Source organism: Camelina sativa, chromosome 5, assembly GCF_030686135.1.
Source record: "Camelina sativa cultivar CO46 ecotype springtype chromosome 5, ASM3068613v1".
In the NCBI taxonomy this organism is placed as follows: domain Eukaryota; kingdom Viridiplantae; phylum Streptophyta; class Magnoliopsida; order Brassicales; family Brassicaceae; genus Camelina; species Camelina sativa.
The window spans coordinates 11435451-11453537 of record NC_141884.1 but is presented as its reverse complement, the minus strand read 5'-3'; the positions used below and the strand labels follow the sequence as shown (position 1 = coordinate 11453537).

General features: G+C 29.8%; 1 protein-coding gene across 1 annotated transcript; it reads right to left on the bottom strand.

Moving 5' to 3' along the window:
• Positions 1–2583: 2583 nt before the first annotated feature.
• LOC104786519 (transcription factor TCP10) lies at positions 2584–4605 on the bottom strand. Its single transcript, XM_010511944.3, has 2 exons — positions 3010–4605; positions 2584–2916 (listed from the first exon to the last, which is right to left on the bottom strand). The coding sequence occupies exon 1, from the start codon at positions 4082–4084 to the stop codon at positions 3029–3031; it is 1056 nt and encodes a 351-aa protein (XP_010510246.1). The 5' UTR covers positions 4085–4605; the 3' UTR covers positions 2584–2916; positions 3010–3028.
• Between the last annotated feature and the right edge of the window lie 13482 nt (positions 4606–18087).

Genomic DNA, 18087 nt, shown 5'->3' with positions numbered 1-18087 from the left:
TATTTTACCTAACTATTTTATTCATTAAGGACGAGAGAAAATAAAATACGGATACGATTAAAAATATTAAAAAATAAACAATTGGAAGAAAATAAGATTTCAACTAATAATAACCCAGAAAACTTGATGTAAATTTAATGGTACATCGCACATAAGTTCAAAAAATCTAAATAAATATAACATTTCATCAGAAATTTAAGAAAATAAGATTATTTGTGAATTATATAAAAACAAAAGTCATGAGTGACTCTTTTCAACTCTCGTTTGATCATTACTACCAATGCAAATACTGCCCTACAGAACTTATTGAGTGTGTGAGATTTAAGAAAGAAGATCTACGATCTAAAACATATGTTTTGTCATTTATCAAATTACTTGATTAATGTTTTGGTAAAAAGCCAAATGCGTAAAGTACTAAGTATTTTAATATAAAATTTATTTGTTTTTTAAATAATTATTTTAGTACTTTTTAATGAATTTTAATTATAAATCAAGTTTAATAAAATTTTTGGTATTTTTAAACATTTTTATAATTATATATTACATTTATTATGTTTTAACCGCTATTGCATCTGCTGGTCAACCAGTCGTAAACTCCCGCAAATGCACCCATTTTAAAACACTAAACCAGTCATTCAAAACGTTTAATAACGCTTGCAACCGCAACCACCCGCTTCCGCAATCTCCCGCAACTGCAACCGCAAACGATGTGGTTGAACCAGTCAGACCCTTAGTATCAATCCATCTCCTATATAATAAACGGAAATAAACAACCTTTTTGTGTAGACTATATAATATGGGTTATAAGATTAATTATTTGATTATTTGATAGTTTGTAGGTTATATGGGTTGTAACCATTAGTTAAATCTCAATTTCAGATCCTCTTAAAAAGGATATTTCAAAAAAATAAAATAAAATCTCCACATAATATTTAGTTAACCATATATAGGCAACAAAATCTCAAAAATTAATCACTCTTCCGTGGATTAAGAGTGATTTTCGATTATAATAGCAAAAAAATCTAAAAAGAAATTCAATTCCTCATATTTAGCATATGATTTTATTGAATAATGTTTTATTCACAACAATTTTTTTTTAAAAAATTATATAAATTATATTTTATATAAAAATTATAATATAAATAAAAAGAATTTCAAGTCGTGCTCTAGCACGGTCCTAATCTAGTAACTATATTAGAGTGATTGACTCTCTTTGAGTCTTGATATTTAGCTCTTCATAATGCTCGGTTCCTATTTTCATGGGAAAAAAGCTAAACACATGGACATCTGTATTCATATTGTTTGGTGTATCAATTACAGTTTTACGAAGCTAATCAACAAGTTACTTTTATGATGGGAATATGAAGTATGCAACATCTATGAAACTCTATCTCGAAGAGTGTTTTATTTTAACGGTACTTGTTTATTCTATTTATATATATATATTTTTTTTGGTTACACTTTCTTAAAAGGAATTTAGCTATGATTTGGAATTTCTATAGTTCAATTTTACTTCTTTTCGTAACAAAAGTATATGAAGCTTATCAACAAGTTACTTTTAAGATGGGAGTATGCAACATCTATGAAACTCTATCTTGAAGGGTGTTATGTTATATTTTGATTGTACTTGTTTATTGGTATTTTTTTGTTACATTTTTGTATATAAACCAAAATCAATGAAATTTAAACCGCTATTTATATGTTCTTAATAAGAATTTAACCATGATTTGGAATTTTTATAGTTTAAGCCTTCAAGGTTACTTCTTTTTGTAACAAAATTTTATGTAGTTTTTCAGTTTTTCTTCAAAAACATCAAAGTGCCATCTATCACATTCACAAAACTCTTGATTGTAAGGTTGTAATCTTTTGTTGACCTCTTCCAATAAACCAAGCACAATTCATTATCAAAAGGCCAAACTAGTCATTCTCACATTAGATGGCTTTTAAATTGTTGAGTATGCAAACTTTTTTAAAGTACGAAACATTCTTAGCTTTTAACGTCTTGTATAAAAATGATGATCATCGTTGGGAAAAAATTAATGATCATCATGTGACGACAACATACAAACCCCTTTAACCTATATATATTATCATGTAATTTCACCAAACCAAGATATATATTCATTATACAAGTGCCAAAATAGTGATAAATCATAAATGTCAATCTCTATACCCCCTAACTATACGACTATAAATAATGATTTCAATGATGATTTATAGGGAAAAAAAAGAAAAACTTCTTTCAACCCCAATAAGAGTCATAAGATCAAGTAAAGCAGACGACTAACATATCGAAATCCTTTGGTATCACTGTCACAAAGCATTGAATACTCAATAGCAACTTTTGGCATAAAGATCCCAAGTTTGTAATAATGTTGACTTTTCTATTTAATAGTCGCAACTTTTTAGCAGCTATAAGCTAAAGAAAGAGTCATCAGAACTCAGAAGCTATGTTAAAAAAAACAAATTGGTGTCTGTAAAGATGATAATGAGCACCTCTTCTACATTACTCATTAATACGAGCTAAGCTTTTAACGTCCTTCAAATACTTTACTTAACCGAAGAAAGATAAAAACCAGGGAAAATCAAAACTCACTCGTAGAACAAAAAATGAGATTACAATTTATCCCAGCCTAAGGCCATATTAAAGCCAAAATACATAGAGTGAACTCATCGCGTTCAATAATCAATATCGTAATATTGATGATCACTCTATAGATCATATATAGAAGCAAACAAGCAAAATTGAATAATAACAATAATAACACCAAAAGAGTAATAATAGTCTCGAATCATAAATATATAGATAGAGATATAGTAGTAATGATAATTAATATATGGCGTACTCTCCTTTCGTCACATTAATTTCCTCCTTTTTTGTTCAATGTCATGATGAATCAAAACCTCCATTGTTGTCTGCAAGAAATACATGTGGGTTAATTATGAAAGATTTAAACATATTTAATTATTTTGTGGTTTCTTGATACATTAAAAAAAAAAGAAGCAAACCTGAGCCGGGTTTAGACTTTTAGAGGTGTGAGTTTTGAGAAGAAGAAGAGTTTGGTTGAGTAGCTTCTTCTCCATGGAGTAGTCTTGTAGTGTTGGGGAAACTAAGGCCTTGCATCATCATCATCCCATGAGAACCAAACTGTGATGGAGAAGCAAACATCACAGGAGAAACTTGGTTGTGATGATGATGGTGATCTGGCGTGGTTTGATGATCCCAAGAACGAAACGAGTGAGGGAATAAACTGGACTGAAGGGTACCCCTTTGTTGTTGTTGTTGTTGCACACCAAGAAACACTTGTTGCTGCTGAGTATTAAGCAATGTCATCATCGACGGTTGATGTTGATGATTCACCATGAAACCACCATTACTCCTTTCTTCTTCTTGTTGCTCGGATGAGGAGGATGACGTCATCGTTAAGTCGTGATGGTTCCATCCAGATATTCTCCCGAATGGTTCGAAGTGAGTCGTGGTGAAACTGTTGGTCTCGGGTACTACGACTGCGTTGTTGTTTCCTTGAAATGGGTGAAGAGAGAGTCCAAGATCTTGGCTAAGGTTCGGTGGTGTTGTTGTTGTTCTTCTTGAGACTATGTTGTCGTCATCATGATGAGGGTAGTTTTGGAAATTCATGTTTGTACCACCACCGCTTGTTGTCGTCGTCGCCGGGAAGAACGTTTTCATTGCGTCTTCAGGATCAAGATTGGCCGCCACGAACTGCGTTTGGTCATTGTTTTCTCTTTGGAAAACCAAATTGGGAGATCCCGGCTTAGTAGTCACCGGTTCTTGATGAGTACTAGTAGTAGTCTCCGCGATTTCGAGCTTATCTATGGCGGTTTTGGCTTTCTTGATGAGCCAATCAACGGCTTTGCTAGGCCGGTCATACCCTAACCGGTCTTGAACATCGTAGAACTGAATCGCCGTGTGAGCTGACAGTCTCACGCGCCGGTCACGTGGACCCTTCGATGTGAAAACTTTGCTATGACGGTCTTTTCGGCCCGTGGCTCGGATTATGTGGCCGCCTTGAACCTCAACTATCTCTCCTCCTCCTTCTCCGACGCTATAACCCTTAAGTCCCATTTTTTTTTTTGTTACCTCTCAAAATGACATTCCAAGAGTAGTTTTTTTTTCTTGTAAAACCAACTTGGAGTGAAAACTTGCGTGCCGTTTTTGTTTGCCCACTTTCTTTGTTTGGCTCTTCAAAGTGCTTGCCGTTTTTTTGTTCTTGTGTTTGGTGTCTAGTGAGTTAATAACATCTGATGCAGGCTGGCTACAGCTACCTGAAAGCTGCTACAAGAAGCAACTCTTCTATGCAGATCCCAAAAAGATCTGTCATGGCAGTCACAAGATTCAATGACACAACATACCCAAATCTATATATTTAAAAAAAAAAAAATTGAACAATTTAAGAGAAAAGAGATTGGAATCTTTGGTCTAGGGTTTTTCCAAAGAGATGAAATTTTGGACAATAGAAAAAGAGAGAGAGAAAGAGAGGGAGACTTTGTTGATATGTTTAGTTGGTCTAAAATCAAAGGACAAGAGAAGAAGAGGAATTGGAAAAAAGAAAGAGAGAATAAGTATTGTTGGTGGAAAGGATAGCAGAAGTTAAGGGTTCAGAATAGGAAAGTAAACTAAATAAATACCCTTTTGCTTTCAACCTTTTGTTCCTTATTTATAAGATTCCTATTTCACATATCAACATGTGTCCTTCTTAACTTCTTAGCCACATATTTATCATGTATTTCAATATTTTTGGTTACAGAAAAGTCATTAATCATTATTCTTCAATCATGCGTGACATATCAAATTCTAGCAAATACATAACCATGTGAAAAAACCACACTGTTACACACTCTCACATATAATCTTAACCGCACCAAACTGTAAAAAGTTCTCATTCAGAAAATAATCGAAACTTGAAAAGCATTTTTTTTTTCCAAACAAAATAGATACATTTGTGTGGTCGGTTAAGAGTTACATTACAATCAGAGTCGGCAATGGAATAATTTGACTCTAGTATGATTGATGTTGAGTCCCATTTATTTTATTGTTTATTTCGTTAAGGTCACGTTTATTTTTATGTATACGTAGAGTTGAGGGAGAAGAGTATGTGTTTCATTCATGTGGAGAACTATGATTTAGGCCTAACGTTGAATGAGATTCGAATTTCGAGGAGCATAAAGTGTTAGGAACTTATGATTAAGGTCATCGTCTGAGAAATCTACCTTTCATTTTAATTACAAGTCTACCACCTATAAAGAAGACGAAGATTTTTTATTTTATTTTTCCTTTTATGATAATTTAATTTAAAAACATTTTTCCATATTAGCCGTTGATAATGATACTCAACAGCTTTTTCTCGTTCCACTAAAAAGAGAGGGCAATGAAATAGACTTACGTTTCAGACTCTTTTTTCTTCTTACCACAACCATACGTTAGACATTTGAACATTTAGTTTGGAGTTTTGGAATAAGGTCTAGATATTTCTGTGCATATATTCCTTGGTTTGTAACTTTTTTTTGTTTCCATGAAATTATATAAAACGAAAATTAATTTTTAACTAATTTGTTGCTCGTTTTCATTTTAAGAAAGTGTCTTATACAGATAACTCATGTTCCATAGTTTTAAGATAGTTTTTTTCCTTCTAATTTCTTGCTTTTCTGTATTTTATTTATTTAATCTACTACAGAGTGATTTTTTAGTTAATATTTTGGTTGAAGTAAGAAGACGATAATCTTGTATATATGCCAACGTTTTATGTTACAATGATCATTTATTCATGTTTTCAAGTTAGTCATTGATTCATGAACATAGTTTAGAAAATGTCTAGTTGCCCCATCAAAAAATAAATATAAAAAACTAAGAGTTCGCCCTAGCCTCCTTTCTCTCTCTGGCACGAACTCCGAGATCTACTTCCCCGGCGGCGCCGAGCCCGATCGGCGTTGCTGGGACTTGGATTCTTTTTCTCCGTAGTCTCCTCTTCCTTTGTAATCTACTTGCTTCCGTTTTCAGTCCTCCCGGAGATATGTTGAGATTTCAGATCTCATCTCCGCCGCTACTACAGCTTCAACCATTCTATTCGCCTCCGCACCTGGTTACTTCCTTCGGTGAACCCTCTACATCGAGTCCTCTCCGCTTTGGTTTTACTCGAGAGATCTATCAGAGTCCCTCTAGACTCGGCCTCCGTCTATCTCACCACCCCCTTAAGCCGTCAAATATCACACCTTACCTATCCTCGGATACAAATCCTCTCACCAAGTACATTGCTTGGATGCAGCTGGACGGAAGCTCTGTTTTGACGCCAGCACCGGTGACCCGTTTGACGAAGAGACCCTCCTCTTTGGCGACCTCTGATTCCCTCTCGATAACCCTCTGTCCTAGGTCTGTTCCCAATTCTTATATTGAAACCCTGGAAGGTAGATTACATTGGTTAAACTATAAGTATAAGTCATCCCTGACCTGGAATTGCCTTAGACCCCATGACCTTACTTGCTTATCTAGACCAAACCGATTAGTATCTCTGTGTCCTGCTTGGTCAAGTCGAGTTAAACTCGATAGCAGACCCCCAGATACTTCGATTGTGGTTGTATCCTCCCTGTGTCAAGGCCAGTTATTTAGTTTGGTTTGGAAGTTTGCATTGCAGCGCATTGATAATGTTGTTGATCTGCCAATCGGTTTATCTCTTTTGCTGGCTCTCCCTAATCCTTTATCCTACATATTACCATTAATCCAACTGTTCCAGTGTCAACTTGTAACTAGGTATAGTCTGAATTCTACTCTTCCTCTTTCTAGTCAATGGTTGTTTAGTTTAAGGATACCGCTAGTCCGAAGACTGCTAGTGAACCTTAACCAGCATCGTTTGCTTGATTGGCCAAAGAGTCTCGTAAGAACCCTGTTACTCGAAGCAAAATCAGATGACTCTCTCGAAGGAGACAGTTTGGGGAAGCTTGACATTATGATCCCACCTCTAAGGAGTGGGGGTTACCGATGCTTCACCAACTCTATACCCATACCTTACTTAATCTCAATGATCCTTAAACAGCTAATCAACTACTTTTTGAAGTCCTCTCAGTTTAGCTTGAAAACTAGTGGCATTATGACCCTCACTCCAAGGAAGAGTGGTTACCACAATCTCTTTAAGTATTCTTCTATCAACCTTGGATCAATAACTACATGTGTAGTAACCGGTCATCAGAGCCATAGCAACCCTGCTCGTCCTCTTGGCAACTCAGCTGTGCCAGTTTCATCTCCGCCCAGTCTTTGAAGTCTCAAGACAATGGCTCCCTACTCCTTTGACTTACTCATGGAGTCTGCATCGGTATATCTTGATCTCACAAGTTCCATATTGCTCCTAAGCAGATAGTTCACAGCTCTCAAGTTTGTCACATCAATTGTCCTTATCTATCTCTGTACTGTTGTTCCTCTATGCTTTTACTTAGCTTACCCTGTGTTGTACCTTAAACTATCCTGTATGTTATTTTCTATTTAAATGGAATGATAACACTTTGTTTGATCAAAAAAGTTTAGAAAATGTCTTTGAAATGTTTTCCAAATAGCTCGTGTCCTACAGCCGAACTTTTATTCTTTAACAATCATACATTAGAACCTAGCTAAGTTATTTACAATAAAATGTAATCTTTAATGTTTCTTTTAATTTAAATAATCGTTATAAATTATTCATATAACATATGTCTGCGTGTATGGAAACATTCAAACACATATTTCACTTGATCTAGATTTGGATGTCTTTGTTTGTGTTGATCATAGACTACAATAACAATATAATTCGAGGAAAAATAGAAATTAAAGCAAAAGTGTGACATGTCGTCAACTTGAAGACTCCGAAAAGTTAAAGATTATATAAAATGCAGGATTTTTAGTTTAATGTCTTTAGAAAAAGCATACGCGCATGCAATCTGCCTTCATCCCAAAAGATTCCACATTATACTTCCTCCAAGTCGTGAAACTTAAGATAACCCTACACCCTCTCTATATCTTATATATTCATCATATCCACTTTTTCTTTAAAAAATCACAGCCAATTATAATTCATATCTTTACTTATAATTAAGACTTATTTGGTTAAACATTTCGAATTTAAATGATATAGATATTCAAAGAATTTCTCGTACGTAACTCTTCCCACATTCACTACTATTCTTTATCAAACAAATCATAAATTTAGTTACTTATACACTTAACCACCTGTCAGGACGTCAACATAGGAAATCAAAATATTTTATGAAAAACTCAACAATATAATCTTACTTAAAATAGAGTAAAATTTTAAATGGGAAGCTCTTTAATTTGCTGCTGAAACAGTTCCCGTCTATAAGTGATCGATTTTCATATTAAACCTATTTGGTCTAAAGAAAGACCCTTGCATATATTTGTTCAAAGGCTTCAAAGTCTGAATCAAGAATTTTATATAACTGGTTCTTACATAAATACTACTATACTCTATTTAATTGAAGGCATTAACTGAAAATTGATAATTTTAGTCCTTTTTCCAACTGGAAAGTACGTAGGCTATATATCTAGATAGAAAGATCAACGAAGCGTCGAGAATAATGTACAAATGTGTATAATAATTTAAGTGTTGGACATCAGGGAACCTAGCTGAATAATTGCTACTTAGGCTCCTTAGCTTTTTCGTTGCTCACATTAACCTTTTTCGTAGACTTAGCTCACAGATTGATAATTTTGTATTTTAAAAAAAAAAAGTTGTATATAGCATTAAAAAAAAAAGTTGTATACAATACTGTACATCTTATTATCTAAACCTTTTTCCAGATGATAACATTTCTAACTCTGTGCGTTCAAAAATTAAACCAAACTGAACATAAATAAAATTAAATCTAGGTTCTTATTCTAGCATGTTTCTCAAAACATGAAATTACCCGAACCAAACTGGAAAAACGGAACGGATGTCCAAGCCTAACTACACATATTAAAATATTTTTATTTATTCACGTTTTAAAATATTTTTATTACTCAGCTTTAGGTTGATATATGATGTATCTAAGTTTTGTCATTCCATTAGTTTCTCTTGCGGTCATAAATCTTTATCTAAGTAGTCCATAAATCGATCCCTTGAATCATATAAAATAGACCGTACAGGAGAGAACTCGCATAGTCAGAGACCGCAGCATATAATATTCTTGTCAATTGCACCCTGCAAAAAAGATTTTATAGTTGCACGGATTGAATAAGGGTAGATTAACTCGCATTGATAACTTGCTCCAATATTCGTAACTTTGTATATGGAGACTTTGTCTATGGAGACTACATGTTTTTTTTGGTAACATATTGTTTTTTTTTTTTTTTGAATTACTAAGAGCATTTTATATGGTAACGTATTGTTATTTAACCTACATTTGTGGAACAACGTAATATAAATGTAAGGCCAAGATGTTACCAATATCCGGAGTATGAAAAGCTAAAGACGGAAGATGGCGTAAACATTCAGAACGTTGATCTTTTCGTGGCCATAGATTTGGCAAAAAAATCTAAGTTATTTGATCTAAGAAACACTTAGTAAATTTCAAAATTTTATTATAATTTCTTTTGTCAATAAGATGGATTTACTTATTATCATATATTAGTTATACAATAAACTTTCAGGGTTTTTTTTTTCACATCACAATTGAATAATATCATAATCTTTAGAATGTAATATTGTAGTTGTAAGTACTAACACTTAGTTACCTAAACAATTTGAACATTTAATTCATAGTCAGAAAAAAATTTCACGGTTATGAATTTACTAAAACTTTTTTCCCCGGTTATATGAATTTACTGTCTTTTAAAAGTGGATACCTCTGCAAACAACATTTGTTCTTTAGCCAGAGAGTTAAACTGTCAGTATCAAGACAGAGAGATAGTATTTAATGCGAGTATTTTTTTTTTTTTTGCTAAAAGGTTTATTCAAACAAAATACATTATGAGTTATGATATTGAGAGTTGAGAGTTCCATGGTTGATAAAATTAAAAATTAATAATACTCCATATTGTAATCTGTATGACTGTATGCAAAGAAAAGGTGTAAAGTTAAGGCATACACTGTGTTGCAGGCCTTGAAGACGAGAGGACGGTGGCAGAAATTGGACCCCTCTTCTTTGCTTCTTCTTCTTTCTTTTTTTTTTTTCTTTTTTTCTTTTGTCATGTTTTATTTGTTCTATTGGTTTCTTTTATAAAATTATTCACTTTAATTTATAGTTAGTACGACGAAAAATAAAAATAAAGTAAACACTCAGGCCAACACTATTATCTACCAAGCTTTACCTTTCGTACTTGAACATTGATGATTGAATCAAATTTCCTATTATTACATTGCATTCCATTTTTCTAGTACATTATATATATTTAATATCAAAAGTATATATACCATAATTTTGATATAGTTATCCTATAATGTTTGTTCATTAATCATTAATGAAATCATGTATGAATATAATGTAGTGTAAATGTAGTGCTTCCTTTTTCTATTGGCGATCACAAATTGGCTGCTATTCTCAGTCTTTTACCGGACAAAGAAAACTTATTTCGTGTTATCAAAAGAGAAAAAGAGAGAGAGAACTCATTTCCACGTTATTTCAGTGTTATACAAAATTCACAATTGATCGCTGCCGCTTGATTGTGCGACACATTTAAATAACATTAAAGTGTAATGCATTCAAGCCATGGTACAAGAGAAAACTATTTGAAAGATTTCTGAGGTGAATAAAAATTTATTTTCAGAAAGTATACCATTTTTGTTGTTGTAAGTTTAGATATAAGTTACAACTTTTATAGAGAAATCATACAAGGGCACATCAATACATATGAGACACTGGTCTAGCGACGTGTATTAAAAGGATCGCACTTTTTTCAGAAAAGAAACACTAGTGTTTAGTGATATAGTCATCTTCATCAAAACAAGCTTTGCAGACAAAATTATTAAGGAATTACAAGAATACAAAATTTAGTGGATGCATTTTTCTCATGTCGATACTTTTTCCAAAGATGCAAAACGTTTACACAGCGGCTTTATGGTAATGATTTTTCAACAGGTTAGGATAATATGATCACTTTACTAAACAACTCCAACAAATCTCGGTTATATCTATTCTTTTTACAACACGTTTATCAATGAGCCATATATCATATTTCGAGAGAAAAATATGGTAGAAGACATGGAGAAATTACTTCACCTCATGATCGACTCATCAAAGTTTTTGAAAAACAATGTTCCAAGGGTATGTTTGCCATTTGGGATATGGAAGACCAAAGATAGGAAAGAGCTCCAAGGGTATGTTTGCCACAAGTTCCATGGCGTAACAAGAGTAAAAATTGACCAAATTAACAAAATAAATATTAACAGATGCTTTTTGGTTTAATACGATTTGACATTCAATTCAAATAAATTAATAATAATGACTATACAAAATGTAATACTTACTTATCAATATAAACAAAAAGCTAAAGTTTTTTTGTTTTTGATAATTATAGTTTCATAACTTTATCATTTATATATATTTAAATACTAAATACTGAAAAGAATTTTCCCAGTCTCTATCCATGAATAGTAAAAATAGAATGAAAAACACTGTTTGAAGAGAAAGAATGAGAAATCCTAACATATGGGAATTTAAAAGGAAAATCAAAATAAAAATAAATCAGTGGAATTGGTGAAACTAAAGGAGTAAAGAACAAGGCATCATGAAGATACGGATAGAGAAGGGAAGAAGTGAAAGGAACCAATGAGAGATCTCGTGATCCAAGATGATGATGATTTAATGCTATAGTTTCTGTCTTTGTAAGCTTTTGCTTTTATTTTGGCATTAACTACATAACGTACTCTATATAGATAATAATTTTTTTTTTTTTCACATTATAGTATAAGACAAAATTTCTATCTATCTTAACAATTTGAGCAATACAGCTTATCAAATGGGGTCAGCTATATATACATAATATATGTATACTTTTTAAAAAAACTTGAGAGGATATTAACGAGGGATCTTTTCTTTGACCTCCGCAAATAATGATATCAAGTATATCAACATAGAAGATGTGAGCTCAAAACCAACTGATTTAGTGATTTTCATATGAATAATCAACAAATCAAAAGAAGAATAAATAGTTGTAAAAGAGAAAAAAATAAAAGAAATGGAAAGAAAATCATATATATAAAAGTAGAGTTTCAGTCTCTCCTTATTGGTCCACTTGGTAATGCAATTTTAACAAAAAAAAAATTATATTAAAACACAAATTTAAAACAATTATTTTTTACATTTAACTCACATAATATAAAACTGAAATCTTTATAGCTTCTCCCTATAAATTATGCATTAACTTTATTTCTCTACTAATTTGTATTAATCAATTGTATTAAAACAAAACAATAACTCATTTTTCTATATGTAATTTTTCATCATTTCTCTTCCTATAAATACTCATTATCTTATTCTCTTAGTTTATCACTCTTTCATTTTCTCATCTTCTTCCACTACTCTCAAATCTCTTTTTGTTTTGTTTTGTTTTGTTTTGTATTTTTTTTTGTTATTGTTGTTGTATGGGTTATAAAAAATCAAATCAAATATCATTGTAAAAGCTTAGTTTTAGAGTTTGTATGATATGTATATCTTATATATTTATTTTAGTCTTTTAAAATGTTTATCTCCATTTTCTATTTTATATTAACATCTTATAAGTCATTATTTTCATACTTCCTTACAATATTCACCACACAATAAGATCATAAAGTTGAAATGATCCATATATAATTATCTATTATGTCTCTGGTTATCTCACATATTCATGTATCATTTTAAATAATTTATAAAGGTCAATATAATATTTAAAGATCAATATAATTATCCATTTATCCATTTATAAAGACTATTTTGTTTTGTAATCCAATTGTTAAATCTGCAGAGATCAATATAATATATATTATTTTTTTTATGATTTGAGGTTTTTGAAAACAAAAAAACATAATTAAACAATTGGTTTTTTGTGTCTTTAATCAAAATAAAAAATTATCCAAAAAACAAAATATATTCAACTGGAACTTAAATAGAAAAATAAAATATAATTTTAAAAATATCATTTCACTAAATTCTCTAAAGATGAAACCATTAGTATGAAATCTAACACTATAAATTAAATTGATGAGTGAAAACCAAAAAAAATATAATTTATCCTTGGGATTTTAAAAATTATTGAGATTGAAGAATTCATATAATTTTATAAGAAAACTAATTTAGTTTGTCACTTAAAAAGTAATATTTTTTATTTTGAAATATTATGTGCAAGTGTTGAGTTTATATCAACAAACAACCAAATCATGTGAATTTTGAGTTAGCCACTTAGTATTCCATTTATTTTAGGTTATAAAAAATTAAAATATTTATTTATAATTAAAGACATGTAACTCCATTTAACTCAAATGTAACTCCTATCCAATAATTGTACATTAATTCATTCCTCCTACTAACTTATTATCTTTCAATCATATATATAAAAGTAGAGTTTCAGTCTCTCCTTATTGGTCCACTTGGCAATGCAATTTTAACAAAAAAAAATTATATTAAACCACAAATTTAAAACAATTAATTTTCACATTTAACTCACATAATATAAAACTGAAATCTTTATAGCTTCTCCCTATAAATTATGCATTAACTTTATTTCTCCACTAAGTTGTATTAATCAAGTGTATTAAAACAAAACAATAAATTAGAATTGTAACTCTCATTTTTCTAAATGTAATTTTTCATCATTTCTCTTCCTATAAATATTCATTATCTTATTCTCTTAGTCTATCACTCTTTCATTCTCTCATCTTCTTCCACTACTCTCAAATCTCTTTTTTGTTTTGTTTTGTATTTTTTTTTGTTATTGTTGTTGTATGAGTTATAAAAAATCAAATCAAATATCATTGTAAAAGCTTAGTTTTAGAGTTTGTATGATATGTATATCTTATATATTTATTTTAATCTTTTAAAATGTTTATCTTCATTTTCTATTTTATATTAACATCTTATAAGTCATTATTTTCATACTTCCTTACAATATTCACCACACAAAATAAGATCATAAAGTTGAAATGATCTATATGTAATTATCTATTATGTCTCTGGTTATCTCACATATTCATTTATCATTTTAAATAATTTATAAAGATCAATATAATATTTAAAGATCAATATAATTATCCATTTATCCATTTATAAAGACTATTTTGTTTTGTGATCCAATTGTTAAATCTGCAGAGATCAATATAATATATATATTTTTTTATGATTTGAGGTTTTTGAAAACAAAAAGAACATAATTAAACAATTGGTTTTTTGTGTCTTTATTCAAAAAAAAAAATTATCCAAAAAAAAAACATATTCAACTTGAACTTAAATATAAAAATAAAATATAATTTTAAAAATATCATTTCACTAAATTCTCTAAAGATGAAACCATTAGTATGAAATCTAGCACTATAAATTAAATCGATGAGTGAAAACAAAAAAAAATATAAGTTATCCCTGGGATTTTAAAAATTATTGAGATTGAAGAATTCATATAATTTTATAAGAAAACTAATTTAGTTTGTCACTTAAAAAGTAATATTTTTTATCTTGAAATATTATGTGTAAGTGTTGAGTTTATATCAACAAACAACCAAATCATGTGAATTTTGATTCAGCCACTTGGTATTCCTTTTATTTTAGGTTATAAAAAATTAAAATATTTATTTATAATTAAAGACATGTAACTCCATTTAACTCAAATGTAACTCCTGTCCAATAATTGTCCATTAATTCATTCCTCCTACTAACTTATTATCTTTCAAGAGAAATTATTTTTGGTTAAATTTTAATATTTTTTATTTATTTTGGTTGGCTAAACTTTTATTCATATTTTGGTTGGCTAAATTAATATATTTCTCATGTAAAATTATTGTTTATAATATATTTCTCATTTCAAAGTTTAAAGCAATATATCATATATATAAAAGTAAGGTTTTGGTCTCTCCTTATTGGTTGATTTTCATTTAATGTTTTCTAATTTTTTAAAATTTTTTTATTTGCTTTCTAATTGCTTTAAACAATATTTAAGATCCAATAAACACAATACATTTAACTCACACATTAAAATAAAATTATAACTGAAAATAAAATAAATTATGCATTAATCATATTCTACCACTCAATTCTATTCAAACACAATAAATTACTATTGTAACTCCATAGTTCTACAAGTGACTTCCATCATTTCTTATCATATAAATAAGCATTCTTTCAATCTATCATTCTCTCATATTGACATTCTTTTACTATCTCATTTTCACATTCTCTCATTCTCTTCTACAATACCTCAAATCATTTTTCGTTTTTTTTTTGTTATTTTTGATTTTTGATTTTTGTTGTATGGGTTGTAAAAAATAAAAGAAATATCATTGTAAATTGTTAATGCTAAATTTTAATTTTAGAGACTACATGATATATATTTTACATTGTTTTTATTTTAAAAGATTTATCTCCTTTATCTAATTTGGATTATTATCTTATAAGTAATCATTCTCTCTTCCTCTCCCACCAATATCAGATGTTGTTATATCTCGTATGTGTTGTAAGAGTTTGATTCTATATTTTAATTTAGAAAGTATTGTATATATATAGATATTACATTGTTCTATTTTTTAAAGATTCATCTCCATTATCTAATTTGGATTACCATCTTATAGTAAACATTCTCTCCTCCTCTCCTACCAATATCAAATGTTGTTATATCTCATATGTGTTGTAACTTGTAAGAGTTTGATTCTATATTTTAATGTAGAAAGTATTATATATATTTAACATTGTTTTCAATTTTTATTTTATTTATATAAAAAATTATTTCTTTTATATTTCTTGCCTTTCTAGTCTATTCATATTTATTTTTTAAATTTGCATAGTTAAATTTAAATTCACATATGTTGGTTTTAACAAAACAATCAACTTTATTTGAGAATTAGATGTTCCTATTCATTTTTAAACGATCAATGTGTAACATATAAGCATTTTGTCTTGCAATCACAAGTTCCATTTCCATTACTTAACTCCATGGTTAAACTATAATATATGTTGTCCTATTTGTAGGAATAACAACATACTTATTTAATTTATTTAAAAGAGCAGATGATTAAACGAAATAAACATTTCTCCAAATTTTATAATTCAATCAGTGAGTGTACTTATTACTTTGAAAAACTTTTACATTGAAGTTCATAAAATCATATAAGAAAACTAAAATACTATATCACTTCAAATTTGGAAGGAAACACTTGGTATTCCTTTTTAAAAAAGTCAAGACACATATAAAAAATTATTAATATTTAACTCACTTTAAAGACATTAAAGGTCATTTAATTCAAAAATAACTTCTATCCAATAATTTCATACATTACTACCACAAATAAATATATATATATATATATGTTCAAGATTGTATTTAAATATTACATAATTTTTTAGTTAGCTAAATTTATAGTCACATATATACAATATATATACATAAGAATTTATATTACTTATTAACACCATAATTCGACCCATTATTTGCTTAACTCAATATAGGTTTCAAAGCCAACTAAAGAAAACAGAAACGATCTTATTGATATTAGACCAAAACATGGGCATACAAACATAATCACTTACACGGAAGATATTAAAAAAAAATAACTTATTATTGCAACATCAACGTATGAAGGGTGTACATAAGCAGTTAATTAGAAAATCTATAATACAATAAATGTATTGGAAACAATATAAGTCAATGATAAGATTGGATCCTCAAAAGCAAGAAACAACATCTTCATAATTCATAAAAAGTAAACGCCACAATTATACACATCTGAACGAAATGATATAAACATATAGTGTATTAATAAAAGTGACGGCAAAGCCCATATATGCCTAATTAAAACAAAATAATACAAAAGAGAAAACAAAAAAGACCAAAAAAAAATAAAAAAGTGTCAACTACACCATAACCCACGCGTTGCGTGGGGAAGCACCTAGTCTAAAAATAAGAGAGAGCTTAAAAGGGAGTTGTTCTGGAGTCGACAAGTCCCGATCGTGAGTTCCATTAGATTAGATGGTGAAGATATATATATATATATATGTGAGCATTTATGACGCATGGATACTACGTATTTATCAGTTTACCCCACTTTTTTTTTGGTCATAACAATACAAAACCTTGAACATAATTTGATTTTTGATACAACGATCTCACAAAATTACAAATCAATGGACGATCTCACGAATACCACCACATTCTTTTTCTTTTTGCAATATCTGAATAAGTTTTGATGTTCAAAGTCCTACAGTTTAAGTTTTGTTGTCAATTATAAGTCTATATTATATGAAAAATCTCTTCTTATTAGATGACAAAACTCTTTCTCTTCGTAAACATAAATAAATTATAAGTAATAATATATTTTACAAAATATATGATGTATACAATTTCAATTTGAATTTCAATTTAAGTGAATGAACAAACAAATGAACTCCTAAAATAGTATCGCTCTCGACTTGACACGGAAAAAGTTTTGTTGTGTTCTCTTCAATCATGTATACGTGATAATCACCTTTCTTTACGAAAAGTATTATGAAAGCCTAAAGTAGAGAAGGTTCACCAGAAAAGCCCAAAATCTGGAAAAAAAAATACTTGGTTTGGTTGATATTAGTCGGGCTTGGAATGATAGAGACTATTTTAAGTTTTCGATTACTAGGCTTGTTTGTAGTTGGTGGCACCTATATTGGTTTACTGATTTTGAGGCCCATGTAATATCTTCAGTACGAGGAATGAGGATCATAACGACTCAATTATATTTTTGCGAGTAGTTTTATTTTCACCGTCTAAATCCAAACCTAAAACATGTCTGCATCTAGCCTCTTTCCAAGAATATTTCATGAATCAATCGGTTAAGACACCGACTTTGAAATTATATAATTTTCCGGTTTTATTGGTTTAAAAACCCCAACTTTACTAGGTACGGTCCAGTTTCTTATTGGCATCCCATAATTAAAAGTAAAAATGAACCAGACATAATA

What these genes read in the sequence shown, in the direction of transcription:
- LOC104786519 (XM_010511944.3), bottom strand. Translation starts at nt 4,084, where the DNA reads ATGGGACTTAAGGGTTATAGCGTCGGAGAAGGAGGAGGAGAGATAGTT.